The 14,662-nt window shown below is 47.1% G+C and overlaps 1 protein-coding gene across 8 annotated transcripts in view; it reads right to left on the reverse strand.

The window, feature by feature from the left end:
• Nucleotides 1-542: 542 nt before the first annotated feature.
• Nucleotides 543-14,662, reverse strand: part of LOC139229953 (meiosis inhibitor protein 1) — a 193,995-nt gene continuing 179,875 nt past the window's right edge. For 4 of the 8 annotated variants that reach the window (XM_070861628.1, XM_070861626.1, XM_070861623.1 and 1 more), the window contains 4 exons: nucleotides 12,807-12,938; nucleotides 8,575-8,693; nucleotides 5,779-6,051; nucleotides 4,801-5,456 (listed from right to left, as the gene is read on the reverse strand). In XM_070861628.1, the coding sequence (XP_070717729.1) occupies nucleotides 5,781-6,051; nucleotides 8,575-8,693; nucleotides 12,807-12,938 (522 nt within the window). In that variant the 3' untranslated portion in view covers nucleotides 4,801-5,456; nucleotides 5,779-5,780. Of the gene's footprint in view, nucleotides 1,538-4,800; nucleotides 5,457-5,778; nucleotides 6,052-8,574; nucleotides 8,694-12,806; nucleotides 12,939-14,662 lie in introns of those variants that run through there. The other 4 variants (XM_070861627.1, XM_070861624.1, XM_070861625.1 and 1 more) reach the window with 4 other exon arrangements.

Below are 14,662 nucleotides of genomic sequence, written 5' to 3' on the forward strand. Positions count from 1 at the left end.
TAGTGCCAATATATGCAAGTAGATGTTATTTGCAGTTTTTTTCTGTGGAGAAATGCCTTACCTCTACTTGGTAACTGGCACAATTAAAAGCAGTCCATCTTGTGGAGAATCTACATACAGACCCACGTCCTATTGCTCCACCTTAGTCTAATTCAGCATTCCTCAGAGACGCCGTTAAGCAAAGTTTTAGTTGGAATTATGGACCTTGATAAAAAGGTTAGTGGGTAAAACTGCTCTAGCATGCAAATTCCACTTAAGGATTCATGAAAGGTACTGATTCAGAATTACCAATCCCTCCAGTAAGAAACTAAATTAACATAAATTTGAAACTAATGTGTTACATTCAATAAAAAAAACATCCTCCCGAACAGTTAAATCCCCTAAACTGGTAATTTCTTCAGAAGCCTATTTTTTTTAAAAAATGAACAGTCCTTACAGAATCTCAAGCTACATATATGCAAAAAAAAGGTAATTTCTTATAAAGCAGTAACAGAGATACAACTTAAAGCAATACCATTTTTCATTTTTAACACACATCTCCAAGATAGTCATAAATATTATCAAACAGACAGGAAAGCTTTAAATTTGTCCACAAACAATAAAATCTTGTACTTTCAGAGCAAACCTATGTTTTGTAACTGAAGCACCCTGGGCTAAAAGCATCGCCAGGTTAAATTAGCTCCCCACATTCTAAGGAAAACAAGCCCTTTTAAACCATCAGCTTTTATTATCACCAATATATTATAATTCCTTTTAACTTTTATTTTTTGAAATGATCAAAATTATGATTTATTTTCTAAACATGCATTTCTAGCTTTTATCTAGAAATGACCTTTTCTCCTTGTTTCTCAGTTGATAGAGCTGGTCGGCAGCTTGTTGTGTCACACTTTGTTCAGGATTCCTGAGGGAAATTGTAGCATTCTCACCGCTGAGATAAGCACAGACTAGGGATAATACCTAAGATCTCTCTCATCTGTGTGTCTCTGTACTGCGCCATACCGTGCATTTACTCAATGAACCATCAAAGAACCCGACGAGACTGGTTTTATAAAGCACACAAAGTGACAAAGGTAAATGCTACTCGTGAACACGAGAAGGTGTCTGAAAGCGTTAAAATCTTCCATGCATTCTGTGAAGAATTACTTAGTCTTCAACTCAGCACCTTGCCCAGTGAGACATTCTTCAAAGCAATCAGAAACAGGCACAATAAAAAAATAGTAACTACAAGTAACAGAACATTTTCCTTCGTATTAACAGGCAATTTGTCTAATTTTATTCAAGTAGCCTTTACTTGCTCCAATTCTCAGAGCTAAATGTTTTTGGAGGGGAGTGGTGATGTATAAACACTCAGCCTAGAAATTCATCTCCAACGGTGGAGCAAAACAGGCGGTATCGGATAGGCCGCCTGTTATACGCAGTTTTGAAACAGGTCTAAATTGCTTAAGAGTGAAAATGAAATGAAGTCCAGATTTAGTTTCCCCATTTCTTGTTATAGCTGAAGACATCAGACAGACAGACTGCTAATCTGCCAAGAAATCTATTATGCTTGGTTAAAGAAAATGCTTAACTCACTAATGAAACAAACAATAGTTTAAACCAGCGATACAGCTTGTTCACAAGACTATTCTTTTTCACCCATTTCATCTCCTCCTCTCAGTTACGCAACGAGTGATTAGGATTTGGAATGCACTACCTGATAGGGTAGTGGATACAGATTCAATAGCAGCCTTCAAAAGGAAATTGGATACATACTTTTTTTAAAAAGGGGACAAGTCCGACTGCGGCAACTACAGAGGAATCTCCCTGCTATCAGCCACTGAGAAAGTCGTCGCTAGAGTCCTCCTCAACCGTCTTCTCCCTGTGGCCGAGGAGCTCCTCCTGGAGTCGTAGGCAGATTTCGTCCACAACAGGGCACAACGGACATTATTTTTGCAGCGCAACAGCTGCAGAAAAAATGCAGGGAGCGGCGCCAGCCCTTATACATGGCCTTCTTCGACCTTACAAAGGCCTTTGACACTGTCAACCGCGAGGGTCTAAGGATCGTCCTCCTCCCAAAAGTACGTCACCATCCTCCGCCTGGTCCACAACTACATGCAGGCAGTGATCCTTACCAACGGATCCATCACAGACCCAATCCACGTCCGGACTGAGTCAAGCAGAGCTGCGTCATCGCCCCAACCTCTTCTCAATCTTCCTCGCTGCCATGCTCCATCGACAAGCTCCCCGCTGGAGTGGAACTAAACTACAGAACCAGTGGGAATCTGTTCAACCTTCGCCGTCTCTAGGCTAGGTCCAAGACCACCCTAACCCTCTGTTGTCGAGCTACAGTACGCGGACTGGAGGCTGAACTCCAGGACAGTCGACGTATTTACTGAGGCGTACGACAGCATGGGCCTTATGCTAAACGTCAGTAAGACAAAAGTCCTCCATCAGCCTGTCCTCGCCATATTGCCCCCCCAGTCATCAAGATCCATGGCACAGCCCTGGACAACGTGAACCACTTTGCTTATCTCGGGAGCCTCCTATCAACAAGAGCGCCAGTGCAGCCCTCGGATGCCTGAGGAAAAGAGTTTTTGAAGACCAGGCCCTCAAAACTGCCACTAAGCTCATGGTCTACAGAGCTGTAGTAAAACCCGCCCACCTGCATGGCTCAGAAACATGGAACATGTACAGTCAAGTCGCTGGAGAAATACCACCAACGATGACCCCGCAAGATCCTACAAATCCCCTGGGAGGACAGACGCACCAACATTAGCGTCCTTGTCCAGGCCAACATCCCCAGCATTGAAGCATTGACCACACTTGATCAGCTCCGCTGGGCAGGCCCCATAGTTCACATGCTAGACACGAGACTCCCAAAGCAAGCGCTCTACTCGGAACTCCTTCACGGCAAACAAGCCAAAGGTGGGCAACGGAAATGTTACCAGGAAAACCTCAAAGCCTCCCTGATAAAGTGCAACATCCCCACTGACACCTGGGAGTCCCTGGCCAAAGACCACCCAAAGTGGAGGAAGTGCATCTGGGACGGTGCTGAGCACCTCGAGTCCCATCGCCGAGAGCATGCAGAAAACAAGCGCAGGCAGCGGAAAGAGCGTGCGGCAAACCTGTCCCACCCACCCTTTCCCTCAACGATTATCTGTCCCACCTGCGACAGGGACTGTGGCTCTCGTATTGGATTGTACAGCCACCTAAGAACTCATGTTAAGAGTGGAAGCAAGTCTTCCTCGATTCCGAGGGGCTGCCTATGATGGATACATACTTGAAGGAGAAAAAATTGCAGGGATATTGAGAAAAAGCAGAGGAGTGGGACTAACTGGATTGAAAGAGCTGGCACAGACTCGATGGACCAAATGGCCTCCTTCTGTGCTGTTCTATTCGATGATGAGGTCATTCTTCGGCTGCGATTTCTCCTACAGAGGTGCGCGGCAATGGGGGCAGATTCCAACCCTGCTCCTGGCTCCATGTCGGCTTCCCCTATGACTTTCCACTGATTCAGCTTGGTAAGCCCACCCTGCGAGGTTCCCAGCCAATTAAAAGGAAGCGGGTCTGATGACGTTATTTGATGACACGTCATCATCTGGTTTCCTTAAAGGGACCATGCATTGAGGTGTTGCAAACACTGACAAGCACTGCAAAGATGCACGGCTGCACCCAGGCTCTCCCATGACCCCACCAGGCATAGCCGCATCACCTGAGGATGAGGAACAGAAGGAGGACGACGAGGAGCAGGAGCAGCATTAACAGCGACGGAGGAGGCAGTGAGTCAATCGCGATTCTGCAAGGGCGGTCCGCGACTGCTTCAGAGTTCGGTTCCAGTGAATTCCAGCCCACTTCCCAGTTCCTCTGGACGTCCCCATCACAACATCAATTTTCCCTTCCATACCAAAGCCCCAAAACTGAAATGAGAGACAACAGCAAAGATTAAACATTCCAATCCAAATGTATATCACCAACTTTCATAATGTATTTAATAATTACCCTTATGCATTTCCTTATAACCCCTCTTTGCTTTAACTAATCTAGTGCACCTCTTCAGTGTGGCTGCGGCATGGCTGGTGGAAGGCTGCTGTGTGTCAGGGCCAGAGACTACAGATGGACTTGCAGGATGCCCTCGACCATCTTTGGGCCTGGAAGGCCAGGCTGTAGATTGCATCACCTCAGGCTGGGCGGCAGCATTGTGGGCTGGCTGGGTGACCGCCAGCAGCAAGTGCAATGGCGGAGTGGCAGTGGTGGGCTCAGGAATGCGGTCATCCTGAGGACAGCAGGTTCGTGCGCCACTGACCTAGTGCTACTCCCCTGGGGCAGTGATGGGCTCCATGGGGCAGCATGTCAGCATCCCCACCAATCTGCTGGAGCAGTTTGGTGGGCTGCTGTGATACCCGGTGGTCTGTAGTGGACCCACCGGCGATGGCAGCAGTCAGCACACGCATGGCATTCAGCTGAGAGCAGGATGCCCTCGACCAGCTCTGGGCCCGAGACTCAATGCCAGCGTCATTGACTGCATGACACCAATCAGACCACGCGTTGCATCAAGCTGAGAAAGCAGGAGTGCAGTCTGAGCTTCCATGCCACCAACCATTGTCTGCATTACAACACTAAAACATTGATTGCCACCTGTGCTGCAATGGGTGTTGCCACGTCGCCTATGACACGCGTCATGATGTCTGGATCTGCACGGTCTCTCTGGTAGTCCAGCATTGTCTGCAGACTGACAATGATGTACGCAGAGCTCTGTATAATGCTGGAGGCAGTCTCCTCCATGATCCTTACCTCTGCTGAGAGGCTCGGGCACCCTTGCTATTGCACCCATGATGTCAGAGTGCATGGCCATCAACCTTTGTGTGAATGCTTCCCCATTGAAGTCCTCATCTGAGTCCTGTGGAGCAGAACTCGCGCTCAAACACGCCCTCCGGGGAGATGTTTCCTGAGGTTCCCTTTCGTCTTGGCCTTGTTGCAGCCCAGTAGGTCCCGGTGCATCACCCAGTGCAAACCACTCTACTAGCCTAACTTCTAGCGAACACGTAGTGCCAGTATCTAAGCTGGTGCCTGCGGTGAGAGAAGCAGTGATGCAGTGCTTGGATCCTCCTCCTCCTCCTCTATCTCCAGAATCTCTGAGGGGCTCAGGTGCAGCCTGCACAGCTTTTGTCTGATATCTGAAAGCATAAATGGCACAAGACTCGCATTAAGGTGAGAGTAGTAAGGCAGGAACGGAGCAAGGAATGCAGACAGTGTCAGCAGCTGGAAAGTGATAAAGCCTCATAGTGGTATGAGAAAACAAGAAGGGATAAAGATACTGTTGTTGCACCAAGCGGGGTCGACATCTCTGCTGACCACGGCTCCCACCACCTGTGGCCAATGAGCCACAGGACTCGCTTCTGAAGGTCAGACAACAGCCGCAGTTCAGGTTCCCCTCCTCCAATGCGCTGCTGCTCCCTTCCGTTATGTGCCATCTTGGCCTGCAATAGAAAGGAACTTGTGTAAGTAAGAATCCACCTATGTTTGTGAAAGATATGCCTGCCGTGGCTGAATAGCTGTGATTGTAGGCAAGGCGTGAGATGAGAATGAGTGTGAGTATCTGCAGATGCTTGAGTAGTTGGAATTGGTGGTTTGCACAGACAGAGGTTGAGACTGATATGGAGGAGATGTGGAAGCATGTAAAGACTTGGATTTATATAGCACTTTTCATTACCACTGGACGTATCAAAGCATTTTACAGCCAATGACTACTTTTGGAGTGTAGTCACTGTTGTAATGTGGAAAACGTTGTAATGTACTCACCTTCACCATCCAACAGAGATCGTCGAATTTTTTCCTGCTCTAGGTGAGTCTTCTAGGTGATGGCCGACACTTCCTGGGCCACCTCTTGCCACATGGCCCTGAAAACCTGCGGGGATGGCCTTCTTCCCGATGGAAGGAACAGTGACGCCCTCCTTGTCTCCAGTGCCCCCAGGAGGATTGTCAGCCATTTCAGAATGTTCCTCAGGTCCATGGATCACTGATTCAAGTGCAGCAGTGCAGAAAATGAGCAGCAGCAGGTTAAAATTACCTCCCCTTTAAGAGCCAGATTGAGCTGGAGTCAAGGATTGAAGTCTGATTGCTGAATGGAACTCAGCTGAAATTGGGTAACTATCTGTGAATAGCGCCCCCTGCAGCACCCTGTTTAGTCCATTCGCGCCTCATTTACCGCACCCTTTCACTCCTGGGTCGAAAATGCCGAATTTCACACAATTTGGCAAAGCATCTCGCCGGGCGCTAAATTTTCTAAAAGTAAAAAGTTACCGCTCCAAACAGGGCACTAGCGAATTTCGCCCCCTGTGTGTCCTGACCAATATTCCTCCCTCAAGCATTGCTGCTGTGTGCAAACTGATTGTCATGTTTGCCTATAATAACAGTGCGCTTCAAAAGTTATCCATTGGTTGTGAAGTGAATTGGGATGGGAGAAGGTACTATATATATGCTATATTAATATATGTCCATATCCACACGCTTGGCAGAAGAGGTCACTGGATAGACCATTAGAACTAGACCATTTAGAAGTGAAACCAGGAAGTACTTTTTCACACAATATGTAATGGAAATCTGAAATTCTCTCCCTCAAAAGGAGTAGGAAGTTCGATCAAGTAAGATTTTCAAACTGATGGACAGATTTTTATTAGGTATAGGTATCAATGTGAAAATTAAAATCTCCCATTTTATCCACTTTGCTTCCCTGATCTCTGTATACCTCCTCCTACTACATCATTACTATGGCAAAGTATGTAGGCGACTCCCACCAGACTCCTGCATCCTTTGTTGTTCTTTAACTCTACCCACAGGTCTGATAGTAATGGGGAGGATACTGGGGAGCAAGATAGCGCGGGGAAAACTTGTAAGGCCGAGGATGTAGAGTTAAATAACATGATGCAATCTCCCACCCGACAGCCGGCCAAACTGAGAGGCTGGCCGGTGGGTGGGAGCGGAAACAAGTGGCAGCAGGCTGTTTTGGGGGTCATGGCAGTTAGTGGGAGGGGGTCTTGACATGATTGGGGAGAAGGGAGTAGTCCGATGCACAGTAGCTTCCTTGTGAGGCCCATCGGAGCGCTCATAAACCTTCTTGACCCACAAGGAAACCTGAAATTGATATTGAAAACTTATCTTCTGGGTCTCCTCTGGCCCAGAATGTGGCTCTCGGCAGGTTTTGCCGGCCGAGGGAGCCAACACTGCCCCCAACTTGAAATTGCAGATCGAGTCCTGTTGACATTATCGGGCAAAGGCATCAATTCTTCAGGTGACTCAAGACAATTAAAGAGGGCATCTCAGACAAGCTGATATTGTCTTCTAGTAAAGGTCACTAGATAGCGATCGGGATTAAACTAAATTACTTCTGTTCATAAAGTTATTGAAAAAATTAACATAGAAATGCCATCTTACAATCTTTGGGGATCTTTTATCCTGCCGCCTCCAACCCCCCCCCCCGATTGGGGACAGGACGTCCTACGTCCGGAGCAAACGTATCACCCAGCCGCTCAATTGGGCTTACCGCCCCTCAAAGGAAGTGAAGCGTAATCTCGCCCACTCCACTTCCTGATGGGGCGGGACCAGCGGCGATAACGGGGCGCAAACTGGAATGCTACGCGGATGCCCCGCGCTGCGCTGACGTGCTTTAATGCCCCTCTCCTTCACTTAAAGGGGAGGGCCGCTGCACACTCTACAAGGCCACTGATGGCCTCCACTGGACCAGCAGTGCAGCGTGGTAGCGGGGCTGCAGCCCAGCACCCAAAACAGAGTGCCGGGCTGCACGATGGCGGTCCGGACCACGTTCATGAGCAAGTATTGGAGCCGATCCGAGAGTCAGTAAAACGGCAAAGATGGCGGCATGGGGCGCTGGCAGCCCCTCCCACCCCCCTCCTTAACTTCTCCGTGCAAGCGGAAGTCGGCCAGCTTCGCGACCCACGAGGTTGGAGCTGACACCCACTCGCACCAGCCTCGCAGCAATATCCAACGCGGGGCGGAAGCGGTCACCACACATGCCGATGAAGTCATCGGCGGTTGTACACGGCCTGCAAACTCCCGGTTAATTTACCAGGAGCTGGTAGACCCCCCCCCCCCCCTCCACCCCCGGCGAAAAGTGCTTTGCATCCCATTATGGCCCACGGAAGCACTAACTGGCATCGCAAAAAGGGGCAATTTTTCCCCCTTTTTGTTTCTAAAATTGTCAGGAGAAATTTGATCTGACAAGAGTGGTAACTGGTTTATTTTTCCTCTCCATAGCTGTTAAAAGATGGAATTAGTAATAGTTAGGAATTCTATCTTCAATGATACCAACTGACAGCAGATATCAATTGTTCCATAGACCCACCCAAAGCAAGCGTAGTGGCACAGTGCATTGGAGCTCCAGTAAAGGGTTCCCAGGAGTGGCTGGATGCCATTTCCTCATATAATGATTTAAGGTGAATATTCCAAAATACTAGCACTGTAAGGTGGGTGTCAGTTTCATAGTATACTCAAAGTAAGATTTTTTTTGTACGTAATATCATTTCCAAACTCCTATCAACCTTCTATTTGACAAAGTAACATGTAGATAACAAAGGATACACAATTTTCTTGGTGTCTGGCTGAGATGAGGTTCTGTTCTGGAGACTCTCCAACAGGGAGTGAATAACTTCCATGTCCTTCTTCCCCATAGTGAATACTTTTCCACTTTGTAGATCTAACTAAAATGTAATTAAATAATTTAGAAGACAAGACATTTTTAATGTTTACCATGCAGCTGGAAACATATTGGAGTTCCAACAGAATGTCCCATAGACTGGTAGATGCAGATTCTCACTCACAATTGTGGGATACAACATAGCTGAACTTAACACCATTCTTACATGATGTCCACACACGTGTACTAGCTAGTAATCAGGCCGTGGCTAATTTTTCCTCTCTCAGAGCTATGGCATGTTATTACCAAGTTTCATCCGTGGTTGAGTGGGCAGCACTCTCATCGGAGTCAGAAGGTTGTGGGTTCAAGTCCCACTCCAGAGACTTGAGCACAGAATCTAGGCTGAGACTTCAGTGCAGTACTGAGGGAGTGCTGCACTGTTGGAGGTGCCGTCCCATCTGCCCTCTCAGGTGCATGTAAAAGATCCCACGGCACTATTTTGAAGAGCAGGGGAGTTTTCACTGGTATCCTAGTTAATATTTATCCCTTAAATAACATCACTAAAACAGATTATCAGGCCATTATCACATTGCTGTTTGTGGGAGCTTGCTGTGTGCAAATTGGCTACCATGTTTTCTAGATTACAACAGTGACTACACTTCAAAAGTACTTAATTGCTCTGGATGTCCTGAGGTTGCGAAAGGCTCTATATAAATGCAAGTCTTTCTTACCATTCGAAATTAGATAAACTAACTCAGTACACAGTGGTGCACAAACTAGAGGTCTCAACACTTTGGTGGTTTTACCAACTGAGCACTCATGGGAGTAATACAGTAGGGCCGATCTTAACTCTGCCCATCCAGCAGAAACTGGGCAGTTAAAGTGGTGGTGGAGACTTATCCTGCTCTTTAAAAGACAAGTGGGTCAACCATCGGCAGGCAGCTGGGGTCCTGCTTTAAATATGCTGGATGGGCCCTGATGACATCATTAGGGCCTGACTGCAATTTTGACCCTTAAACTGCGTGGGGAAGCTGTCGTAGCTTCCTCGCCAGTTTGGCAAACAGGAGCACAGCCAGAAAAGGCCCGGAAAAGTAAGTAAATACATTTTTTTTTTGGTTTCCTTGTGGGTCTGGAGGAGCAGGAGTGCTCAGCTGAGAAACCTACAACAATCCCACTCTTAATTCCACATACCGTCTTTCGGATGAGACGTTAAACCGAGGCCCTGTCTGCTCCCTCGGGATGTAAAAGATCCCATGGCACTATTTTGAAGAAGAGCAGGGGAGCTATCTGCGGTGTCCTGGCCAATATTTATCCCTCAATCAACAACTAAAAACATATTATCTGGTCAATATAACATTGTTGTTTGTGGGAGCTTGCTGTGCGCAAATTGGTTGCCGTGTTTCCTGCATTACAACAGTGACTACAAGCCAAAAGTATTCCCATTGGCTATAAAGTGCTTTGAGAAGTCTGGTGGTCGTGAAAGGAGCTTTATAAATCCAAGTCTTTTTTTAACCACTTAGCTGAGTGCTAGGGCCCTTTCTATTGGGTCTCCAGCAGTGGCCCCATCGTCCAAAATCTTGCTTCCGCTCACCAGCCAGCTAGCATTTCCCGCCTGGTTTTGGGCAGGAGAATGCAGTGGGCTATGCAGACGAGGCCTGGAATTATAATCTCCCAGGCTTCACGCTCAGAAGGCCGGACAGTTTCCTGTCTGCCTCAGTCAATGCCTGCATGAGTCCCACTGGAGGTTAAAATTGGAGCTATGTGTTTCCAATTTCATCTGTGCTATCATGCAAAAGTGCCAAAATGGGATGGCAAGTACCATACAGAATCAGGGGGAAAGCTCTCCACTGGATTGAGTCATATCTAGCACAAAGGAAGATGGATGTGGTGGTTGGAGGCCAGTCATCACAGCCCCAGGACATCGTTGCAGGAGTTCCTCAGGGCAGTGTCCTAGGCCCAGCCACCTTTAGCTGCTTCATCATTGACCTTCCCTCTTAAGGTCAGAAGTGAGGATGTTTACTGATGATTGCACAGTGTTCAATGCCATTCTCAACTCCTCAGATAATGGAGCAGTCCATGTCCGCATGCAGCAAGACCTGGACGACATTCAGGCTTGGGCTGAAAAATGGCAAGCAACATTTGCGCCAAGCAATGACTAACTCAAACAAGCGAGAGTCTAATCACCGCCCCTTGACATTCAATGGTAGAACCATCGCCGAATCCCCCACCATTAACATCCTGGGGGCCACCTTTGACCAGAAACTTAACTGGACCAGTCACATAAATACTGTGGCAACAAGAGCAGGTCAGAAGCTGGGTATTCTGCGGCGAGTGTCTCACCTCCTAATTCTCCGCAAAGCCTTTCTACCATCTACAAGGCACAAGTCAGGAGTGTGTTGGAGAATACTCTCCACTTGCCTGGATGAGTGCAGCTCCAACAATACATCCAGGACAAAACTCAACACCATCCAGGACAAAGCAGCTCGCTTGATTGACACCCCATCCACCATTTTAAACATTCACTCCCTCCACCACCGGCGCACCGTGGCTGCAGCGTATACCATCTACAAGATGCACTGCAGCAACTCATCAAGGCTTCTTCGGCAGCACCTCTACCACTTAGAAGGACAAGGGCAGCAGGCGCATGGGAACACCATCACCTGCAAGTTCCCCTCCAAGTCACACACCTTGGAAGTATATCACTGTTCCTTCATCGTCGCTGGGTCCAAATCCTGGAACTCCCTCCCTAACAGCATGGACTGCAGCGCTTCAAGAAGGTGGCTCACCACCACCTTCTCAAGGGGCAATTAGGGATGGGCAATAAATGCTGGCCTTGCCAGTGACGCCCACGTCGCAGGAATGATTTTTTGACCAGTATTTTGACCCAGCGACAATGAAGAAACAGCCAAGTCGGGACATATTTATGTGCCTGGTTCATAAGTTGAGTTTCCGGTCAATGCGAAGGCAAAATGCTATGGTGGGGTATTCAGCAATGGTAATGCTATTGAATGTTATGGGGAGGTATTTCGACCCTCTCGCGTTGGTGATAATCACCATCTGGCAGTTTGTGTGGCGCGACTGTTACTTGCCACTTAGCAGCCCAAGCTTGGATGTTGACCAGGCTTTGCTGCATGCGGGAATGGCCTGCTTCATTATCTGAGGAATTGAGAGTGGCGTTGAACACTGAGCAATCATCAGTGAACAGCCCCACTTCTGACATTATGATGGAGGAAAGATCATTGATGAAGCAGTTGGAGATAGCTGAGCCTAAGACACTGCCCCGAGGAACTGATGTCCTGGGGATGAGATGATTAGCCTCCAACAACAACCTTCTTTTGTATGACTCCAGCCACTGGAGAGTTTTCCTCCTGACTTCAGTTTTACTAGGACTCCTTGTTTCCACACTCGGTCAAATCTGCCTTGATGTCAATCAAGGGCAATCACTCTCACTTCACCTCTGAAATTCAGTTCTTTTGTGCATGTCTGGACCAAGGCTGCAATGAGGTCTGGAGCCAAATGATCCTGGCGGAACCCAAACTGAGTATCGGTGAGCAGGATATTAGCAACTGATAACACTGATAGGACTTGATGATTGAGAGTAGGCTGATACGATGGTAATGAAGAGATAATGAAGATCAGCTGACTTAGTGCTAATCGGTTTGTTGATTCAAAAGTTTAACAAATCAAAAACAACAAAATGCAAGAGAGTGGTTATTTTGCCATTTGATTGTCAAGTTTGGGGAATATATTGATACTTTGGTGGATGATTTTTGTTATTTATGATTCATAACAAAATTATAAATTCACGAGAAGACTTTACAATCCTGCGATAAATGGAAAATTGGTAGAAATCTCCCTCCACACCCCCGAGGTTTGAATTATTTTTTACTAAGTAACTGTTAATTTTGATTCATACGTTGTTGACTGATTTTTGTTTGCAGTGGACAGATGCTGACAGGCATTCGGGCTTTATCTACGCATCCGCTGTCTTAAAAACAGTTACTATTCTGAAATTTGTCAGCAAATCTAATACTGATTCATAACAGGTTATACAACCAGTTTATCCTTGCCAACTACATTTAGATTAGGTAGTGATGTAGTCAACAGAGTGCAACATTCTTGATGGAAGCTGCCACTACAATAAGCTAATTGTATAGTACATCTGAACATACGTCACCTGCTTCAGAAAAAGAATCAAAGCCTCCGCTGTGTCACTGCTCAACTCTTCCAATTTGAGCTCTGCTGCCACCTGTAGGACCCGTCTCACATCAGACTCAAAAAGAATATTCTTGCTGCGGTATTTCAGAAACTGTCAAAACATAAAATATCCATGCTTGATAAAACACCCATAAATTGATCATCCAGCCAAAATAATTATCAAAGAGTGTTATCATGATTACAGCTAATAGCCGGGTCTGCCAATAAGATTTTTTTTGAGGGGGGAGGGGGGGGGAGGGGTCTGCCTGAATTTTTTGGTCATTAATGCATCAAAGCTCAGAACTTTGTATTGCGGAACATTTCCTAATTGATGTTGTTAAGAATGTACACAAAATGAATCCAGAGGTCTTGCACTCTTGCTCAAGGCTGTAATGAAGTCTGGAGCCAAGTGATCCTGGCGGAACCCAAATTGAGCATCGGTGAGCAGGATATTAGCAAGGACATCATTTTCGTAGAATATTGTCAGATTGTGAGGCTTTGGGTGACAATTTTATGTTGGTTCAGAATCCTTATTCCAGACTCAGACTATAGCCCTTTAACTTATCGAGGCCAATTTTCCTTCACCTAACATCCTGAGTGTACCAGTTTCCAGGGTGATAGGAGGAGGAAAAAGTGTCAACCCAATTGTAATGTATGTACCTGTGAGTATGTAGAGTTGTTGAGTTATGAGTGGCTTAGCCAGTCACGTGATGTTCACAAGACTCAATAAAACTCCAGCCATTTGGGTTCGGGGGATCCACGATGAGGCAGGTGGTTGTGAGCCTGGTGGATGAACCGGTAATGTGCAGTGTGGTTGTTAAACCTTTACTAATAAACCAACTAGTTCTTAATAGCAATGTGTTGCTATGAATTCTTAAGCAAAGAACCCACGAAGCAAATACATTACACCAATGGCCTGGAGATTCAGGTGCATTGCACCCCTTTTTTGGGTGCTAAACAGCATTCTCAGCTTGCAATATGCCAGCAGGAAGGATACGCTCATTACGAGCTGGAACATATTGGTAAAGGTCTAAAAATTGGTGTGCATTACCTGAAGCAGGACCTTTCCATAGGCTAATAAGGGGCCCAGCGCCTGTTTGATGCCCCCATGGCAAGATTGGTTTGTCCTGAGCTGGTTGCACAGTAAAACCACACCTACCTGCCGTCAAACAGGGGGTGCTTAAAGTGACTGCCTAATATGCTGCAACCGACAATGTTAAGTTTTCAAAATATATTTCCTGAATGTCATCATCATCATCATAGGCAGTCCCTCAAAATCGAGGAAGACTTGCTTCCACTCTAAAGGTGAGTTCTTAGGTGACTGAACAGTCCAATACGGGAATTACAGTCTCTGTCACAGGTGGGGCAGACAGTAGTTGAAGGAAAGGGTGGGTGGGGAGTCTGGTTTGCTGCACGCTCTTTCTGCTGCCTGCGCTTTTTTCAGCATGCTCTCGACGACGAGACGCGAGGTGCTTAGCGCCCTCCCGGATGCACTTCCTCCACTTAGGGCGATCTTTGGCCAGGGACTCCCAGGTGTCGGTGGGGACGTTGCATTTTATCAAGGAGGCTTTAAGGGTGTCCTTGAAACGTTTCCTCTGCCCACCTGTTGCTCGCTTGCAGTGTAGGAGTTCCGAGTAGAGCGCTCGCTTTGGGAGTTATGTGTCATTCCTGAATGTAGAACCGGGAGGACCCGCCTTAAAAGAACGCAGACCACTAATGGCCGCTCCCCACCACTCGATTGCCGCTCCCTTCTCCCAGATAGCCACTCCCCCACCCCACTCGATCTGTACTCCTTCCCCCACCCCCCTGATCGCTACTCCTGCATTTCCTTTTGCA

This window comes from Pristiophorus japonicus, chromosome 19 (assembly GCF_044704955.1).
Source record: "Pristiophorus japonicus isolate sPriJap1 chromosome 19, sPriJap1.hap1, whole genome shotgun sequence".
In the NCBI taxonomy this organism is placed as follows: Eukaryota; Metazoa; Chordata; class Chondrichthyes; family Pristiophoridae; genus Pristiophorus; species Pristiophorus japonicus.